This window comes from Linderina pennispora (genome assembly GCF_002104995.1).
Source record: "Linderina pennispora strain ATCC 12442 chromosome Unknown DL89scaffold_16, whole genome shotgun sequence".
NCBI classification, from domain to species: domain Eukaryota; kingdom Fungi; phylum Kickxellomycota; class Kickxellomycetes; order Kickxellales; family Kickxellaceae; genus Linderina; species Linderina pennispora.
This window is the reverse complement of record NW_024468264.1, coordinates 279,528-299,203: the sequence shown is the minus strand read 5'-3', so window position 1 is coordinate 299,203 and position 19,676 is coordinate 279,528. Positions and strand designations below refer to the sequence as shown.

The 19,676-nt window shown below is 54.1% G+C and overlaps 7 protein-coding genes across 7 annotated transcripts; 4 read left to right on the top strand and 3 right to left on the bottom strand.

Moving 5' to 3' along the window:
• Nucleotides 1–584: 584 nt before the first annotated feature.
• DL89DRAFT_260385 (uncharacterized protein) lies at nucleotides 585–1,259 on the top strand (the record flags this gene model as incomplete). The annotated part of the gene is made up of 1 exon (XM_040885777.1): nucleotides 585–1,259. The coding sequence occupies one exon, from the start codon at nucleotides 585–587 to the stop codon at nucleotides 1,257–1,259; it is 675 nt and encodes a 224-aa protein (XP_040740376.1).
• Nucleotides 1,260–1,370: 111 nt separating this feature from the next.
• Nucleotides 1,371–5,440, bottom strand: DL89DRAFT_270282 (AAA-domain-containing protein). The gene is made up of 11 exons (XM_040888645.1): nucleotides 5,318–5,440; nucleotides 5,235–5,284; nucleotides 4,707–5,117; nucleotides 4,447–4,648; nucleotides 4,374–4,424; nucleotides 4,196–4,277; nucleotides 3,743–3,790; nucleotides 3,534–3,626; nucleotides 2,573–2,647; nucleotides 1,868–1,938; nucleotides 1,371–1,776 (listed from the first exon to the last, which is right to left on the bottom strand). The coding sequence occupies exons 1-11, from the start codon at nucleotides 5,327–5,329 to the stop codon at nucleotides 1,741–1,743; spliced, it is 1,131 nt and encodes a 376-aa protein (XP_040740375.1). The 5' UTR covers nucleotides 5,330–5,440; the 3' UTR covers nucleotides 1,371–1,740.
• Nucleotides 5,441–7,809: 2,369 nt separating this feature from the next.
• DL89DRAFT_215781 (P-loop containing nucleoside triphosphate hydrolase protein) lies at nucleotides 7,810–8,385 on the top strand (the record flags this gene model as incomplete). The annotated part of the gene is made up of 1 exon (XM_040884295.1): nucleotides 7,810–8,385. A coding segment is annotated over one exon (576 nt), but the record flags the coding sequence as incomplete, so codon positions are not given.
• A 934-nt stretch (nucleotides 8,386–9,319) lies between these two features.
• DL89DRAFT_306836 (P-loop containing nucleoside triphosphate hydrolase protein) lies at nucleotides 9,320–10,395 on the top strand (the record flags this gene model as incomplete). The annotated part of the gene is made up of 1 exon (XM_040890905.1): nucleotides 9,320–10,395. One exon carries the CDS (start codon nucleotides 9,320–9,322, stop codon nucleotides 10,334–10,336), a length of 1,017 nt encoding a protein of 338 aa, XP_040740373.1. The 3' UTR covers nucleotides 10,337–10,395.
• Nucleotides 10,396–10,632: 237 nt separating this feature from the next.
• On the top strand, nucleotides 10,633–12,864 carry DL89DRAFT_217216 (RabGAP/TBC; the record flags this gene model as incomplete). Its single annotated transcript, XM_040884327.1, has 2 exons — nucleotides 10,633–10,806; nucleotides 10,849–12,864. Coding segments are annotated over 2 exons (2,190 nt in total), but the record flags the coding sequence as incomplete, so codon positions are not given.
• Nucleotides 12,865–13,160: 296 nt separating this feature from the next.
• Nucleotides 13,161–15,490, bottom strand: DL89DRAFT_270280 (Cullin-domain-containing protein). Its single transcript, XM_040888644.1, has one exon. It carries the CDS (start codon nucleotides 15,247–15,249, stop codon nucleotides 13,213–13,215), a length of 2,037 nt encoding a protein of 678 aa, XP_040740371.1. The 5' UTR covers nucleotides 15,250–15,490; the 3' UTR covers nucleotides 13,161–13,212.
• An 815-nt stretch (nucleotides 15,491–16,305) lies between these two features.
• Nucleotides 16,306–18,215, bottom strand: DL89DRAFT_270279 (MFS general substrate transporter). The gene has a single exon (XM_040888643.1). The coding sequence runs from the start codon at nucleotides 18,060–18,062 to the stop codon at nucleotides 16,410–16,412; it is 1,653 nt and encodes a 550-aa protein (XP_040740370.1). The 5' UTR covers nucleotides 18,063–18,215; the 3' UTR covers nucleotides 16,306–16,409.
• Nucleotides 18,216–19,676: the final 1,461 nt, after the last annotated feature.

Genomic DNA, 19,676 nt, shown 5'->3' with positions numbered 1-19,676 from the left:
CACGAGGAGTCGCGCTGCAACACACACTTCATATTCTAGGGGAGGGCTTCTATCTTGTTGCGCGAGCACGTACCCGAGCAGGAAAAAAAAAAAAAGTGCTGACTAAACGGAAAAAATTCTCTGGTATTTCTGGACAAATCATGGTGCGACAATGCAAAATATTAGCCAGCGAAATAAAGGCGGGCAGTTCACTCGCGATCAGGAAAAAGGCTGGTGTCACTGGGTTGACCTTGGCGGGTCACACATGGGGGGTGCAAATCCACCCGCCCTGATTACCCGGGCGATGGGGTGTGGGCAAGCGAAAACAGATTTGGCTCGGCGGCTTGCACTCTTTGTGGAGCGCAAAAAAACTTGGCAGCTGCGAGCAGGATTATAAAAGACCCCGTCGCAGACCAGCCTTGCAACAAGTCTCCAAATCTCTTTACTGACAAATCTTTTTACCACCCACCCACTGCTGCCACAGCCACCAGACTTTTTCTTACGTAGAGCTTAAGAGCCAAACCCTATATCGCTGTTACTATTACCTCAATATGATGGCGTATTCACGACCTCTTGGCCAGACATTCAACCAACTCAACCTCAACATGTACCGTCTGCCGGACGGGCAGCGGGGAGCATTGCGTCAGACCAGCCTGGCGCTGGCCCGCGAGGCCTCGCGGGACGACGGCCGGTCGAGCGACACAGGGTCCAGCACACACCTGAATCCGTTCAAGGGCATCAAGCGGCTGTACAACGGGTTCCGCAAGCACAAGTCCTCAGCGCGCTCGCACTCGCCGGCCCCCTCGGACGACGGGCGCCTGCGGAAGTTCTACTCGCTGCCTTTGTACGCGAGCGACAACACAAATCAGAACAGCAAGTCGTACTCGTCCGAGAAGCGGCGCACCAGCGACGACGGCGTGGTGGAGGGCTCGAGTAAGGGTGCCAGCGCCTACCCGTCGCCGCCGCTGTCGCCGACGAAGCCCCGCAAACGTGTGCACTTCAACTCGAGCACCCCCGAGGTCTCGCATACATACTCGGCCGAGGAGTACGACCGCCGCGTGGTGGATCCCTGGGAGCTGATGACGAGGGAGAGCCGCGCCGAGATGCGCAACGAGATGGTGAACTACACTCGCAACGAGATGCAGCTCAACGACGTCTACAACACAAACGATTCGACGTATTGCACGCTATGCTGGCGCAAGCACTGCCACTGCCGCGCACTGTCCAAGGATATCTGGAAGCGCGCAAAGTCCACCTCGATGGTTCGCGCTGGCGCTTAAAGCAGACGGGACTCCCTTGCCTCCCCAGACACCAACAAAAGCAAAACCACACATAAATAGGCCCCCTCCACTAGTTTTCCGCTCTGTAATTTTACATCCAATACTACTCCCACTGAAATCCACTCTGAAGTGTGCATTGGCCTGCGCAGTGTCCCGGAATATGCTGTATTGTCTCAGGGTCTGGAAGAACTGTCTATCGCCGAGAGCGAGGCGGGCGGCTGCCGCAACTGGCACCTGTAGGTAACAAGCACTTGCATTTGCCGCAGACAATACCCAAGGGGAGGCTCAGCGAACAAGCCTGTCGCAATATTTTATTCTGCACTCGGCATCGGCACAACCACACCCCCAAATGCTGCCGTTTCCACGGCTCTACCGCCGTATAGATGGAACGCCAGAGACCATCAGCAGTAGCCGCCACCGTCGCCGCCATGCAGGCAATTCGGTGGTGCCACTGCCGCCAGAAAGAGTCTCAACCCCCCGCTCAGTTGAGGCACTGCAGTAGGTCCGCCTTGGTGACCTACAATATGAATAAGGCGTCGCTTGTTGTTAGCGCAGCCCATGGCCACCTATAAAATGGAGCTGCCGCATATTTCCGACAATTTACTTGCCTTTGCTGATTCAATATCTCGCCGCAGCGCGCTCAATGCCGCCTCGCGGCACAGGTTTGCCAAATCGGCGCCTACACAACATGCATCTCCATTAGATCGACGTCTTGGAAAACAAAAAGGAGCTGGGGGACAGCGAGACCGTTTTCACAATAGCGCTGCTGCAGTTCTGCGCCGCAGGACTGCGAGCGTGGGCTGGCTGTGTCGCTCTGGGGTGCTGATTCTCGTTGCTGGCTTGCCTCTTTGCACCCGGGCTAAAAAAATTGTTCCCACCCAAAAAAAATACATGTTGTGACATAAGCAGCAAGGGCGCTGCTTGGCGTAGAAATCGCCGGCTGTATTGGGGCAAGAGGATCTCGTAGACCACCTGCTCGCAAAGCGGGCATACTACATGCTGATGGTAAGGAGCACACACCATACCACCCGGCATTTGGCTGCTCAGACTCCAAAATCAAGAACCCAACAAAAACCTGCCCGGAGCAAGTGACTTCCGGAAACAGATCTGAAATGCGGGATATGCGGATCGCATGCGATGCTTGCTGGAGGAACCACTCCCATGTGCATGTGCCCTGTGGCACGGCCCGCTTTTGGCGCAAAGGATTGTTAGTCACAAGGAGACAGCACAGCACACCTGGCCCTGCCGTTTCCATGAGCCTGCTGCTAGAACCTACCTGACCAGCCCCCCGTGCGGGCGACGATTTCATCTACCACCGCTGTGCCGGACATGTGATGCTGCCGCGGGCATCTTGTTCAGGTACCCGTCGAGAATTCGCCTTCCGCTTGCTACACAAGAGACTATCCGAGTGCTTAGCTGCTTTCATGTGCTCAGATGGCTGAGATTCCGGCCTCTGCCATTTGGCCGGCGGTGCTTCTATACAAGGTGCCATGGCCGACTTTCATTTGTGCCGATCAAGCACGGCCTCACTGCATGCTGTTGGACAAGCCAAACGCCTGTCACGTCTGAGGGACCTGCATTTGTGCAGGATGGGCGCTGTTTCTGGTCACGGGGCGCCGCCCCAGTAAGGTGCGACTGCAAAACATATGGCGAATGAAACCGTTACCCAATAGTTATCCATAGAGCATCCTTTTTAGCGCGGCGGGCTGACCGATGGAGATCGGTGTTGACAACCGTCCTTGCCCTGAGTCGAAAAAAAAAAGAAGCAAATCACTGGGCTGAACCTTGTCTCACATGCTGGCCGCAGCCCGGGTCTGGACACAGTTTGCGAGCGCCAGTGAATCCAGCGCGATGATCAACATCTTGGCCAATAGCCAAAGCACAAGGACCTGCTGCATATGCGGGAGAGGCAGGAGAGAGGCGACCCGTCAATGCGGCAGGGAGCAGTATTCCCAAAAGCTCACAGTGCTGTTGTTGATGCCAAGAGCTTGTCTCACAGAAAAGTCCCGCGGAGAACTCTGCAAAGAGTAGGCGTCCAGGAATCCGCATGTTTCGTGCTCAGCAGCCAGGAGAAAGGCGTGGAACACCCTCTATCTATCCTATCGATTGCAAACAAGCCCCCGTGCGCCCACAGCTGACCCGGGAAAGTTGCGGGTGCGGAGAAAAATGGTGGAGTGATAATCGCCCTCAACGATGCGGAGACCAAAATAAATGCGGAATGTCCACCAACGAAATTAGCAGAAACAATAACAAATGGAGAAATCCCCTCCACACTTGCCTTGTTATCAGGAACATCCAGGCCGATGTGCACATCCAGACGTCCCGGCCGCAACAGCGCCGGATCTACCACATGTGGGCGGCTGGTGACTACACGAAGAAAAAGCAAGCCATTCAGCAGTGGGCCAGCCAAGCGGCAGCAACAGCAAGCAGCAACAGCAGCAGCTGACACATGCGGTGACAAAGAAGCCCGCGCGTAAACATACCTGCAACCACGAACACATCCGAGCCGGCAGCCCCGAACCCGTCCATCTCTACAAAATGCAGCCTGATGAAATTAGAACCAGGTCATACACATTGGAAACATTGTTACAGATACAGCAGCAGGCAAACGCGTATTGGCGTTTCGACGATGGCTGGGCAGCTCCTCGCAGGCCCCCTACGCCTGGCGAGCATTGTCGTCTGCATAAGAAAGGTGTGGAGGTTCCACTGCAGAATTCGATTAATTTGTATGCAACTTGTGCTGCCATGTCATCCATCGGCAGCACATATCCCACCACAGCTAAAAATGCGTGTGCACGAGGTGTGCTGGCAAATCGCGCCCACGTCGACCCCATGGAACAAGGGTGAAATGATACAGCACGGCTCTGCAGCAAGGGGGCAAAAAGCGCATCGCAACGGCCCCTGAAGCTGCAAACATCAAATACAAATTTACCTACCAATCAGCAGGCTTGTCACAATCCGGTCACTCGTGTTTTCTGACGTCTTGCTGGTTCCTCGCCTTGGCGCGAGCGCGTCAATCTACAGGGCAACAGACAATCATATGAAATAGGCGAGATTCGGTTGAGGAGGAAATTTCCACTGCATTGATGTTTGCCGAGCCCAGGTGGTACCTACATGGTCGAATAGCAGAATGCACGGCGCGCTCTGGCGGGCCTGCGCAAACAGCTCGGCAATCGCCTTCTCCGACTCGCCAACGATCCATTGACCGCATCTGCGACGCATCTACCCAGATCGTGTTGACAGCGAGCTCGCCCGCCAGCGCACAGCACATCATCGACTTCCCCGTTCCCGGCGGCCCGTGGATCAGAATCCCGCGTGGCGGATCCACCTGCATTGTGCGGTACTTGTCCGCGATGCAACAGCGGGTCGACAACAAGCGACCGAATCCTCTCGACCTTGTCGTCAAGGCCAAAAATGTCAGAAAAATGGACCCGCGGAATCTTGGACTGGAAGCTGTTCAGATTCGACGGCCGGACGTCCTCAGCGTGCCTGAGAAAGTCACTCGGTGTTGCGCTCCCCTTGCACTCCATGAAGGTGCGCAGGCACAGGCTCTGCAGGTCGGCCGCCGTGAATCCATGCGACCTTCTGGCAATTGCCTGGATGTCACCGGGCGCAATTGTCTCGAAATTTTCCAGAATAATTCCAAGCGCCTTGGCGCGCGCCCCCGTGTCAGCCAGATGGACCTCCACGATTGTGTGCAGCCGGCCAGGACGACGAACCTCGGGTGGAATTGCCTGCAGCCTGGTCGTCGTGCCGACAACAAAAACACCAGAGCTGGAGAGCAGGCTGAGCAGCAAGCGACAGCATGCGCGCCTCAACTGACTCGGGCTTCGCCGACCCGCCCAGCACATCAATCTCCTCCAGAATCAGGACCCGCGGCTGCTCGCTCTTGGCACCAGCCGGTGCAGCAAAGGCAGTCAGCAGATTCGATTCGCTCCTGCCGTGATCTGCCGAAAACAAATCAGGGCAATGCACGGTGAGGTATGCCAGCCCGTGCCCCTGGCAAACTCTTGCGCCAGCTTGCTCTTGCCGCAGCCAGGAATGCCGCTCAATATGACGCCAGCTGGCATCTCTGCTGCACCACCTGCAGCAGCAAGCCGAATATAATCCGCAAATCGATCAACCACCGCGTCCACTGCGCCATCTATCCCGCCCACTCTGCTCTTGACCGCAGCTCTCAGCTTCCTGCATGTCTGTCATTTCCAGTGTCTTGTGCGTGTGCAGAATAGGTAAAACCGTCGGTGAAATGAAAACAGGCCGAGTGTGAAAAAGGAGATGGCTCGGGGATGCCTTTCTCTCACCCCTGCAAGAATGCCTCACGCATACACACCCAATAATGAGAGCCATATGCAGCATGTTTTGGGTGCAGGCATGACATAGAATGGTAGCGGAGAATAGCCTAACGGGGCTTATATCCGGAAACGCAAGTCTGCGCAGGTCTGCGCAGGTGTCCATTGTGGCGGATTGCTGCGGTTGCATCCTGTCAAAGTGCAAAAATCATGCGCCAAATATCAGGCACATAGCTTCGCTCATTGTAGTAAATGCATCAGGCAATCGGATACCACATGCCCGAGAGACTATCCCATTGTACATCCGCAGCCTGCCCCTCTCTTTCCCTTGCCAGCTTTTGTGCTGCGGTACCCGCAGGGTTGTGGTCGGTTGATGATTTCAAGTCCCCTGGAACTGAGACACTTTAAAAGGCGATGGGCAGGATCATCTTCATCTCATGGCCTGTCTCCACTCCATTTAAAGTAGTTTTTACTAAACAGCTCTAAACATCCAGTGCTTCAAAAACACTACCAAGAACCACACCATTTCGACTATATCACTGAGTCATATGTAAGTGCCTTGGCAGGGTCCAACAGTTTTTATGTTGAAGCTAGCACAATATTTTGTGTTGTTTAGGAGAGGTATCTACGTAGCCACATGTCCACATGGCCACAAGACAACGCAGCAGCATAGCCAATTCAGCACAGAGCTAATCACCCTTCAACTTCCTCACTCTAGGGACACGGGTGCCAGTATCGACGCGGTGCTCCTTATTGGAGGCCTATTGTGGACCCCTCCGCAGGACGAAGGGTTCGGCATAAAGCCCAGAAATATATTTGGCCAGCAATATTTCTTGGGCTACTCTCTTTTGTGTCGAATTATTGGACACGACCGACTTCAGCCAGATCAGCGGGACGCTTTCGCTGCTGGCCTCACTGATGCTTGCTTATCAAACATACGCATACAATATGGACTCCAATGCCGTCGCATTATCGCACCTTGTGCGCTTCCTTCGCCTCTGCGTATTTTTCAACACACACGCTAGGCCTTGGCCAAACCTGGCAGCGCTCTAGCCCACCTGTTCCTTTTCTGGGTCCACTCTTAGCGCCGTCTGTTAAGGGCGCTCTCCGCAGTCATATTCGCGCAGCGTTCAACCTCAGTGCGGTGGATTTCATGCGCATATATAAGCACCAGTCGATCTCTCGCGAGGAATTCATGGACCCGGTAAAGCAACAGGCAGATGCTGGACGATATTGACAACATCACATTCGATGTGAACAAGCGGTTCTTTGTGCTTCGTGCAGTTCTGCCTTTGGTGTGGAAACCTTTGGTGTTTGTTTTGATATCGTCTGTCTTCCTTGGAAAGGTACCGCATGTGCAGAGCATTATCATGGCGAAAATATTTGCGCACAACATACAGGAATCCGACTATACACGCGTGTATATTCTGTGTGGGCTGTGGGCTGCATTGGCACTAACCCCGATATTCAGCTCGTACGTATACAGCACTGAGAGACGGGCAATATGCAGCGCAGATATTGTTATCAACGCCTTCCTTACCAAGAAGTTCCTGGAGCGTAAAGGAAGCGTGCAGCTGGCCGAGGGCTTCGATACTATTCGATACAGCGGTGCCTACGATATTGTCAGTAGCGCATCAGAGATCGCAAAGATCGTGTGCAATGCACTCGCCAGCGTTTTCGAGATGTGGATGCTTGCTTCAAAGATTGGCTGGGCGGCGGTTCTTCCTGTCATCGCAATGGTGGTCTACTCTGGAGTTTCACATCTGACGATTGCGAAGATTGAGCACCTGAAAAAGCTCAGCGAGGCTAAAAAGCAGCCTAGCTTCCGTACAAGATACTATGCTCTCATCGACAATATCCGCACGGTCAAATTCTACGGCTGGGAGCGCGCATTTGATGATACTGTTATGTGGGTAGACGAGCCTGACTTTATACCGCCTATGTTCTGGCGTGTGTTGCGGTTTTCCATTGACCTCGTCGGAAGCTCGACAACTGAGATTGCCGCTGCACTCGCCGTTACAGCATATATGCGCTCATCGCCTACTCTCACATACGTTGATGTGATGCTGGTTATGTCGACATCAGGAAACTTAACGCGGTTTGTTGCTTCGTGTATGTATGCAACGCAACTCATCAAGACTCTGAAAGAGAACACCAAGCATATTGAACAGCTTCTGAAGGACGACGAGTCAGCGTACATCGTGAATGCGCCAGCCAGCGGCAAAGTCTCGGTAGACCTGCTCGAGTCGCAGTTCCAGTGGGATAACGACAAATTTGCTCTCAAGCCTACCACACTGCAGGTCATGAGCGGCGAGTTTGCTGTGGTCGTAGGCCGCATTGGTAGCGGCAAGTCGTCACTGTTGTCTGCTATTTGCGGTGAGATGCCAATGACCGGCGGCCAGGGGTGTGTGTATGGGCGAATTGGCTATGTCAGCCAGAAGCCCTGGATCATGAACACAACACTTCGTGAGAACATACTGTGCGGCCTGCCTTTTGACGAGGACTTTTACTGGAGAGTTATCGAGGCATGCGCACTGGCCGACGACATTAGCCTATTCCCCGCCAAGGATCTGTCTGAAATCGGCCACAAGGGCATCAATCTGTCTGGTGGCCAGAAGGTGCGGCTGGCGCTTGCTCGCGCTGTTTATTCGCGCGCAGACATATTCATTCTCGATGATCTGCTCGCTGCTGTGGATGCCTACGTCGAGCGCCAGTTGATTGATCGAGTGCTGATTGGAAACGGTATGCTGGCAGGCAAGACACGCATCTTGGTCACGCATGCCGAACACGTTGTTCCCTTCGCTGACAGGATCATCACGCTTGACGATGGGCACGTAGCTTCTGCCAGCCAGGACCCAGCTAAAGCTGCCCTTAGCCCGTCCAGATCACCGACGCTAGTGGGCACCGACTCGGACGGCTCTGAGGCGAATACGGCACCAGAGCACTTTACATACAAGCCTGACGGCAATGTCGACAAGTTCGAATGGCCATATTTGTGGCGCTATCTTAAGCTGAGTGGTCCTGTGGCACTATCGGTCTCCCTTGCAATCCAGGCACTCAGTACGTATGCAGTGTACCGGGTTGAGAACCTGCGTATGGACTCAATGCTGGATCGGAACCCAGAAACCATGGCGGCATCGATCAGAAAGTACGTCGTCATCAACGCCTTTGTCGGAGTCATGAATCTTCAGCTCATAAAATCAAAGCAGTGGCTCCGCAAAGTGCTGTGGTGCGATACGGTTACAAGAACTACCCGCAAACAAGTCCTTGATGGAGTTACAAACATGCCGCTGCCCCTGATTGAGAGCCTGCCGAACCAGAAGCTGCGTGAGCTGTTCTACTATTGTCGCTACGTGACGTGCTACCGTCTTCCTTTCGACCTCAGTGAATTTGTGCAGGTTGTCTTCTATGCGATCAAGACCATGGTCCAGCTGTCTGACCGTATGCCGGTACTACTGTTTGTCGTTGTTCCCTACATTGCGGCCAGATACTACCTAAAAACCTCTGTCAACTCGGCCCGAAAGGCAATGGAGAAGATCTGGAGGAGACCAGGGATCGGTGAGCCCAGACACCCAATTGGACGAATACATCGCTGGACGTGAAACACTGCGCATCACCGGCTCTCTCCCTCACCTTGTTGATGAGCTTCACGTTTCTTTTGCCAGCGAACACATCTTCAAACACTTCACAAGGGTATCGTTCGACTATGTCGTTTTCCAGGTCGACTCCACTTGCGAAGCAGCAATGCAGGTAATCGTATTTGCTATCCAGATGTGCAGGTCGTTGGATCCGGCAAGCAATATTGGGCTGGCTGAGATTGACCTGACGCTGAGTCTTTCAAGAAAATTCTTGAACGGGCTCAAGTGGCTTGTAAATGCAGATTTGAATATCTACAGGGTCTTGCCATATCTCGCTCGTTATTTCATTTACACGGATTTACCACGCGAGGCACCTGACGTCATCGCGGATTCACGCCCACCGCCCAACTGGCCTGCTGCTGGTACTATCGAGTTCCGTGATTACGGCATGCGCTATCGCGACGACACCAATCTGGTCTTGCAAGGTCTCGCGCTCAGGGTACATCCGCAGGAGAAGATCGGTATCGTTGGCCGCACTGGTGCTGGCAAGTCGTCACTGACCCACGCGCTTTTGCGTCTAGTCGAGCCCGCCCAGGGTTCCATCTACATCGACGGCATCAACATCTCGAAAATCGGTCTTAAGGACCTGCGCTCGGCAATCAGCATCATCCCGCAGGACCCCTCGCTGTTTGTCGGCACTATCCGCGAGAACCTAGATCCGATGAACGAGTTCACTGATGACGAGGTGTGGAGCGCAATCCGCAAGGGGCAGATCGAGGAAATGATCAGCACACCCACCAGCTCCTACGACGAGGAGAAGGACGAGGACAGCGGCCCGTGGGTTGCAGGCGTTGGGCTGGACAAATGGGTCGAGAGCGGCGGTAAGAACTTTAGCGTCGGCCAGCGCCAGCTCATCAGCCTGTGCCGTGCACTGTTGTGGCAGCGTAAGATCTTGATCCTGGACGAGGCCACAGCCAATGTTGATTTGGCAACTGACCGCGCAGTGCAGCGCATCATCCGCCAGGAGTTTGCCGAGTGTACGATCTTGACCATTGCGCACAGACTTAACACTGTCATGGACAGCGACCGGATCCTGGTCATGGATCAAGGCAAGGTAGCAGAGTTCGATTCACCGGCCAACCTGCTGGCTCAGGACTCACTGTTCAAGAGTCTCGTTGAGAGCATGGAGCTCAACGAATCCTGGACCTAGGCAATGCATGGATATGCAACCCACGTGATTTGTCACCAAGATGTGCCAAGACTCAGTCTTGGCATTAACTTCTTAAGCCCTCTCTGAGCTCGGTTGCGGCCACCGCGCTCTCCTCTTCGCTACTTTTCTCTCTCCAGCATTTTTCTTTACCTCATTCCACCTCACATTCAGGTGTTGTTATATTTATTATTTAAAAAAAACTCACATACCGATACAACAGGCCAACGATGGGTGGAGGACCAGTCGAAGACAAGACCTTGACGGTGTCCGAGTTCTCGGACTACTGCATCGTGGGCGAAGTGTCGAGCGTACAGCTCGTGTATGCCAAGAGCAAAGTATATATCTACCGGTCAGCGCACAAGAAAGACCGCGTGTCTGGATTCGTCTGCATCGTACAAGGACCCGACAGCCAGTACTACATTGCATGGACACCTGAAGCCCTGCTGAGCGAGCACGACCGCGAGAGCTACGTGCAAGTTGAGCTGTGCCCGAACTTTGCACCCACAGCCAAGGACCCTGTCAAGCCCGTATCTCTGAGCATGATGTCGGACGACGACAGCGCTGTGCTGGTATCAACTGGCCCACTAAGCCAAGGGCCGCAGATGACGTCAATCTCCAGCTACGCTTTTTGCAAGCCTGTTGGCGAGCTTGCCTCGCTTTTGATCCACCCGCCGTCGCTGACACAGTGGTACGGGTCAGTGATACTTAATCTGCGTGACGGCAGCTCGCTGGCGCCGCTTTGGTTCCATGACGACGAGAGTGCTAGCACGCTGCTTGGCATGACGCGGCACTGGGGTGGCGACGAGCTACTGGTATGGCTGGCACACGCCATCGATATCGCACGGGCGCCAAGCGACCCGAATCTGTACATCATGCGGCAGTCCAAGTCGCCACATGTGACGCTCAGCACGGCAACGTCGCCCAGTGCCTCAGGCGTGCTTCCCAGACGGTCTACCGACAGTAATGTTACTGCCGACGGAGGACAGACATCAGAAGCTCGGACTGCAGCGCACGGAGATGCGTCGCAAGAGCGCGGCAGTAGCACGCCCGATGTGTTGGACTCGGTATTGCATGGAAACATGGATCCGCTGATGGGCCAAGTTAAGGAGCTGCAGTGGGGTATCCTGGAGCGGTTCGCGCGTATTACCCGCACTGTGCGTGACGCCGCTACTTCCCTGGTCGAGACGCCAGTGGCGCGCCAGGTGCTTCCTTACATGCCGCCGTCACTGGGCGGAGACAGAGCTAGCGCTGCCGGCAGCCTGGCCAAGGAGTACGAGGGCGCTCGAATCTATCTCGCAAAGTGGGCAGCACAGCATATAATCCAGCAGCAGCATGAGGATGGCCAACGCGAGTCGCAGAAGGCTGCGGGTGGCGCCAGCACAGACGTGCAACCGCACAGCATCTGGGAGGAATGGGTGGCCGAGTCGGGCGACCTGGGCCGCTTCCAGGTGGTCAGCACCGACAAGACCGCCAATCTTCCTGCGCCGATCCGCACCAGGCCGGCGCTGTCGGCGGAGCAGTGGTTTGGCTTCTTTGAGGCAACTGAGGGTGGTCCGTCGAACCCCGAGCGTCGACTGGTGGCCGACCCGGATACTGTGCGGCGCGCAATTTTTGCGGGCGGCGTCGAGGAGGATATCCGGCCTGTGGTCTGGAAGTACCTGCTGAAGATCCACCCCTGGTCGAGCACCGAGGCGGACCGCACCAGCATCGACAAGGCCAATGCTGACCAATACTGGATTCTGAAAGACAAATGGCTGAGCGACCCACAGCTGAAGAACGGCGAGGACTATATCGAGCAGCAGAGCCGTATCGAGAAGGATGTCCTTCGCACCGACCGTGCCCTGCCGCTGTTCGCCACGGACTCGACGTTTGGTGGCAACGATGAGTCGAATCTGGCCGAGACCGGTCTACCTGGATCCAGCGCCAGTCTGGAGCAGATGAAGGATATTCTGATGACGTTCCACTACTACGACGAGGCAGAGCTTGGCTACGTGCAGGGCATGTCGGATCTGCTGGCGCCGATTTATTCGGTATTCCAGGACGAGCCGACGACCTTCTGGGCGTTCACCCACTTTATGCAGCGCATGCGCCCGCACTTTCTGCGCGACCAGAGCGGCATGCAAGACGAGCTCACCACGATATCGCGGCTGGTGGAGATCGCCAACCCGCCGCTGCACAAACACCTGGCAAAGTACGACGCGGAGAACATGTTCTGCTGCTACCGCTGGCTACTGATTTGGTTCAAGCGCGAGTTCAGCTTCGAGGATGTGCTGCGTCTGTGGGAGGTGCTGTGGACGGACTACCTGACCGACCGCTTCGTTCTGTTCGTTGCCCTGGCTGTGCTGCAGCGCCATGCCGATGTCATCATGGATCATCTAGAGTCGCCCGAGGATATTCTCAAGTACGTGCAGGATCTGAGCGAGACCATTGACCTGAACGACGCTCTCAAGGGTGCCGAGACCAGCTTCTACATTGTGCGGCATCGCGTCGCTGTTGTCGAGCAGAAGCGCAGGGAGCACGGACTGGCCGTGTTTGTTAAGGCAGCGTCCCAGGATGTCGAGGGGCAAGATAGCAGCTCCCCGCAGCCTAGCAGCAGCGCCAGCGGTGGCGATGGCAAGAAGGAAGTGCAGCTGATCTCGTTCGACTGGGACGAGGACAAGGAGTCAGTGGCACCCAACACTGCCGAAACCACACCGCTCGTCAACGACGCGGGCAAGGGCAAGGAGCTAGAGCAAGACAACCCTGCTGCAACAGGGTCTTCGCTGCCCGAGATCACTGAAGCCGTACACAACATCTTCGCCCAGGGCCGTCCGGCAACCGACTAGCTGTTTCATTTTGTGAATTGATAGGCACAAGAGGTTAATTATATTAGGCATTTATGCCACATACTTGTAGACCGACTGGTCGTTGTCGTCACGCTCCAGGAACTCGCGCTCAAGCAGCGAGTCGATGCGCTTCTTGAGCTCGGTGGCCGATGCGTTGAACTTGAGCTGAGCCATGATCTCGGTCAGCAGGTCGGTGTAGCTCAGCGTGCGGCGCGCCTTCATGATGCGTACGATCGCAGCGTCGACCTTGTACATGCGGTCAAACTGGACCCTCTCCTCGGTATCCTTGGTCTCCTTCTCGGCTCCCTTGGTCTGGATCTGGCTGATCTTGATGCGAGCCTGCGGACTGGAAAACGCCTTGTTGAAGATAAACCTGTCTGTGCTGTCTACGTTCTTCCCCTTTGGCTCTTTGGTGAGGACACGCGTCTTGCCACAGGCCAGCGACTGCAGTGTGCGCTGCAGCGTGGCATCGTCCAGACTGGTGTTCTGCTGGATCTCGGTATACGACAGCTCGTCGGCTTCGCCGAACAGACACAGCACTGTGCCCTGCACCACCGAGAGCGCTAGCTCCTTGGGGCCCTCATCGAATTCAACTTTGAGCAGACATGTGCCCAGCATCGGCTGCCATTGCAGGTTGCGCCCCTGGTGCGTCTCGCCATAGAACTCGGTGAACGCATTCTGCGCTTCCTCGGCAGCCTTGGGCACGACAAGATCCATGGGCTCGTAGGTGGGCCAGAATGCATGGGCCAGAATGCTGGCATGGAACGACATGCTGCCGATGCCTGCTGCCGATGCACTGCCGGCAAACTTGCCCGCCAAGTCCTCCGACGCCTCGATGTCGCGGAACATGCCCTCGAGCTTGTTTGTGAACCCAGCACCGCACTCTTGCTTGAGCCGCTGCAGCATAGCGCGCTCGGCATCCTTCGACGCGCTCTTGTTTGTCAACAGACGCTTGGCCAGGTCACGCTTGTAGAAGGCCTCGAACATGTCCTTGCCCTGGATGAACCGGAACAGCACCATGACCCGGTCTAGCAGTGCATCCAGGGCCTGGTCAGGCGCCATCCGGCTGCCGGTACGCATGCACTGGTCGACAAACTTGGCTATCAGCTGCGTCGGCCTGTTGCGTCGCGCATTGATGAACTCCTCGAAGGCCTCACGCAGCGCATGTGCCAGCGACTCGCTGCCAGCAAATGACTGCGCAAGCACGTTGTCCAGGCGCTGCTTCAGCGCCAGCAGCTCGGTGACCAAAGCCACGTCCAAGTCTGGCTGCTGCACCAGCGCCATGCCTGTCCTTTTGATGTACCCGGCCCAGTGTCGCTTGAGCATGTCCAGCCGAGCCACCGACTCCAGCAGCGTGTAAAGGTTGCCCAGATCGGCTACGCAATCCTGCGCCAGCATATCGTCAAAGCTTGTGGCCAACAGGTGGTCTGTGTGTTTTTCGATCAGCTCGCCCACGGCCGTTGCCAGCAGCGTGCTCTTGGTACTGGCGCTCAGGTACTGAGCTGTGCGATCTGTCTCCTCTGTCAGCCGGCGCTTTACATGATCCAGGTACAGCGGTACGTCCATCTGGTTCTGTGCGCCTGCAGGCTGCACGGGCACCAGTCTGCCAACCATCCGGCGGCTCTCGCGCTCATAGTGCTCGCGCGTAGCCTCAATGAGCCTCGGCACCAGGTACTGCGAGTACAAATTGAGGTCGACCAGCATCTGCGTCAGTACACGCAACATCGCGCGGTCAACTGTCGCGCCATCGCGTTCACGCGCAATCTCCTGCACAATCAGACGCGCCAGACGCACCGCCATCCCCGAGTCCTCCAGGCACTGCCGCACCACCGCCAGACCCATAGCCCACAGCGACGGCGTGTTGGCCGTCTGTAGCACGTACGTGCGGTCCAGATACAGAAACACGCACCGTATGACTGCCAGCTGCTGCGTGTACTGCGTCCAGAATTGCCGGGTCGCCGTCAGCACTGTGCCGTTCTCTGTCTCGTCCTGCTCCTTGTTGATTTCCGACAATTGCGTGCGCGCATACAGGAGACATTCACCTTGCAGGTTTGCGTATAGCTCGCTGCCGAATTTGTGCAGACACATATTCTCGCAGTCCCGGTACAGCTCCTCAAACCCTTGGGCTGTAGGCTTGCTGGCCTGAATTGCGCGTATTGCACTCTGTAGTCGAACCCATGTCTCGTCTTTGAATGCCACTGGCAGCGCTGGTATCGCTTTCAGCCCTTGGAGTATAAGTTTCTTCTGAGGACCAGTTGCTAGTGGCCCGGGTCTCTTTGTAGCCCACATGCTGCAGTACGATTGTGTCGAGAAATGCGTGTCAAATAATTGGAACAAGAGGAAAAAATGTATCTGTGACGGAATCCAAAAGACGGCTCGTCATAAAAGTGGCTCATCTCGGCTAACTCCCATCAATCGCGGCTCGGAATGCTGAGCCGACGCCCCCTGTTCGAAACACCACCACCACATTCCTTGCTGTCATACCTGCTGCCGGCCATTGACGCTAATGGTTCTATCCATAGCCTGTATACTGTTCCAACTGACCATGCGCTCGAATATATATGTGGAATTGCTCCAGCCTGCTTCTGGCTGTATTGGCATACTCATCAGTAACAGCTGATTCTGTAGCGGCACGGATATCGGCCCGTCAGCTGTCTGATCCCCAGAAATAGTAACCTGCTTCAGGAGGATTCATGGATATTCAATTAATGCAAAGATACTTCAGAACCGTCAGGTATCCTAATAAATGAACAATACGACATGTAGGCGCGGTATCAGTGGCGAACTAGACACACCAGATTGAATCAACAGATACATGTCGGAAATCTAACAATCACATTCAGAACAGCTTTACGAACCAGTGTGTAGTCTTGGACTATTGTCCTCAGCGTAAACTACGTGTAGTGCAGGACCCCTGTCTGCTAGCGTTTTATCCAAACAGCTGTTCCGTACGGTGCATATTAGGTGTATATAAAAGTAATCAAAAAGTGAAGTATCTAGACTCTGGATGCGCGCTCAGAGGTTGAATTATGAGTAAACGCCTTTAATGTTCTCAACAGAGCTGTACAGCAACATCTTTTGGAGGAATAGATGTCATTATATGAGCCTCACTCTTAGTTTCTTTCATTCCTGCTGGTCAGTCGTGAGGGTAAGACACATGGATCTACAAATGGAACAGGTCGGAAGCAGACTGATTCATAGAGAAACATAAATTAGCAACTAGTGAATATATGGAATGGGGATAAAAGTTATCGAATGACATTGTCTGGCTCCTTGAGTAGTTGGTACTGCACCGCGCGCAAAAACAGGTACTCCTCCCACGCGACCTTCTCCTGCTCCTTAGACAGCAGCTCAATATGCAGACGCTTACGCCGCCACCCATGCCTCAGAGGAATTGTACTCTGCACTGTACGGTTCATTGATACTGAGTCTGCTATTGATGAAGTATCATCGACGTGGTTGCCACGCACCCACAAAACACGCAACACACGGCCAAAGATACGGATACGCAGGATCTGGTCAGGTAATGCCGGGAATAGGCGGTCCCGGATTGACGACCGCACAAATAGGCAGCATATGAACCCGGCTATTACCAGTGCCATCATCCAGGCGAAATTCACGTTGTACGGCCTTATATCGTACGGCTTGTAGCCCTCCGACAAGTAGTAGTTGACAATACCTGTGAATGTCAGGCCGCCGCCAACCGACGCAATTGACCAGGCAGTCAGGAACACGCCGTGGCAGCTGCTTGTGTTGCTGGAGCCAAACATATCGGACAGAAATGCTGGAATCATGCCAAACCCGCCGCCGTAGCAAATTGTGGCGATCCAAATTAATATTAGGAACAGCCAGAAGTGGTCGCCAGAGATGGTGATTGGGATGCACACAAGTGCGACAATTTGTACAGTGAGCAGAATGAGGAATGTCGTCTTGCGGCCGATAAAATCGGATATGAAGCCAACCAAGATACGGCCAGTCATGTTGAAGGCGCCCTCAATCGATACGGCTATGTGTGCTTCCAGAGGCGGATCATGCGGCGTTTTGCTTTCGCGTCCAAACAGGCGGTTGATTAGCGCTGGCAGGTTCGACAGAATCACTAGGCAGAAAACGATGTTGGCCAGAAATGCCACGTACAGGAGCCAGAAATCACGCGATTTTAGGGCCTCGCCCAAGGATATATGGATTGTTGGGCGCTCGCTACCAAGAACATTCATGTACCGTGGCTGCTGGCTTATAACTTTTGCTGTCAGCAATCCATCGGGAATATCGTTCTTGGCTGAGCGGCCCAGCGTGAGATGGACATCGCTATTTGTTTCAATGACTGGGATACCGTCGATGTTGTGGCCAGGCGGTGGCGGGCAGATGAATTGGATGCAGACGAACATGACCGAGATATTAATCGCACCAAGGATTAAGAAGGCCGACGAAAGACTGAATGAATCAATGAGCCGCTTGTTGATGAAACTGAAGGCAAGAGACCCGCCACCGAACCCCATCACAGCGCATCCAGCCGCCGTGCCACGCGCCTTTGGCCACCATTTGCTGACGGCATCGATGGTCGATACATATCCGATTCCGAGTCCGATGCCAGCAATAAAGCCGTATCCAAAGTATAGCATGGAGAACATTTTCACTTGGATGGCCAATGCAGTCGTTATGTGCCCGGCAAAAAACATCACCATGCCAATGATGCCCGATTTCTGGGGGTGGCTCGATTCAATCCAGGGCCCGAATATCGCGCCTGTGACGCCCAATATACCGAGCGCAATGTAAAACGTTACCTCTGCGCGTCCTCTGTCAGGATTGTCTGCCAAGGTTTGGTTAATGGGGCCGTTGAAAATCGACCATGCGTAGACGGAACCGTAGCAGAACTGGATCAGAATGCCAGCAGGAATAGCCATCCAAGGCTGACACCGCAGGAGCCCGAAAAACACCCACCGGTTGCGCTCGATCTGGGCTGGGCTTGGTTTGTATTCAGTGTGGCTGTAATAATCCAGAACCGCGTTGTATATGCTTTTTGTTTTTGGCAGCTCGTTATGAAGCGACACCCGACTGAACAGAAGACTATCGTGTGCAATGGCATCGCTGATATTTGGGTGTGGCATCTGAGATGTGAAAATGTGTGCGAAATCTGGGGGCGTGGCTATCTAGCCTTCCTTGCTGGTAAACAGGATGAATAGATCTTGTATGAAAATGTATTTCAGCGGAATGTGGCGAGATGCGACTAGAAAATATATAGTATTGGTATAAACTGAAAAGTTGAGCAGAACAGCTGGGAAGGGGCATGCGCGCTTCTAAATACCTCAGTATGTGTGTCAGATATTCTCCTTGGGGCCCTCGAGCAGGCTTGCTAGCAAGGGAAAACATTGCCTTGTATTGTGCGCTATACAATGAATTCAATATAATAAAACCCAGTGGTGAGCCCACCAGGCACAATATTGAACTAATGCCCAGATAGTCCACGAATTCCAATTTAGGGATTTGTTCGTCCAAAGCCACTGCCCCAGGACATTCATGAAGCAAGGAATTTCTGGAACCCAACTGGCCTCTACCCAGGTCCCTTCTCAGCTAGAATTCAGGTCGCCACAGCATCGATTTGGACACGTATTGACAAGGGAATAATCGAGAATCTTTCCATGTATACATCCATTCATTCATCAAAGAGTGGCACTGCAAAAACAACTGGCATGGACATGAGATACTGGCATCGGCATTGCTGTGATCCGGCGAAGAAATACATGGGCGTTTCTACAAAAAAATGACAACAGAGCACAGGCCACAGCGTAGGTCGATATAGGAGCCACAAACGCTTGAGTGCATGTCTGCCATCCATGGAGGGCAGCTGCTTTGGATTATTTCTACCAGAGCACCTAGATTTTTCTCAAACCTATCTTTCGCAAGGACATGCATCGCCGGAAATCGTCTATCCTGATCTCTCTCAGGTAGCTACTGCTGGACACGGCCTATCAGTTTGTTCCCCACATTTCTATCTATCATTCAACTATATTGTCGACGGCACCACCGCTTGCTTGTTGAATGGCAGTGCCCTTTTCGCTGCAACATTCTCAAATGTCAGTGAACTTGTGCTTCATTTTTACAGCAGCAACCTCTTTGACGATGCTGACTATTCGGCAGGGCTCGATTGTTTTACTCGGTGTATCCGCCAGCTGCTTCCCAACCCACACGATTGCTCGTTTGTCTCATACTCAAGAAGCTGGAACGACCATGAGACTATAGGTGAAGACAATCTGAGGAACATTGTCACCACTCTGAGGACTGTCATTTGCCGAGATAACGCCTGATCATATGTCCGTCTTTGCAAAGGTATCAGTTCTGGTGTTCAGGGTATGTACCATGAAGCCAACTACGACTCTGAATATTCGCTGATTCATTCTAGCAAGGATATTGTAGAAGGGTTGGTGCATCGCATAACAACAACGCACTTCAGTGATAGAATTACGAGGGATACCATAGGGGAATTGGATCTACTGTTTGGCCAAACGTATCCGAAACTC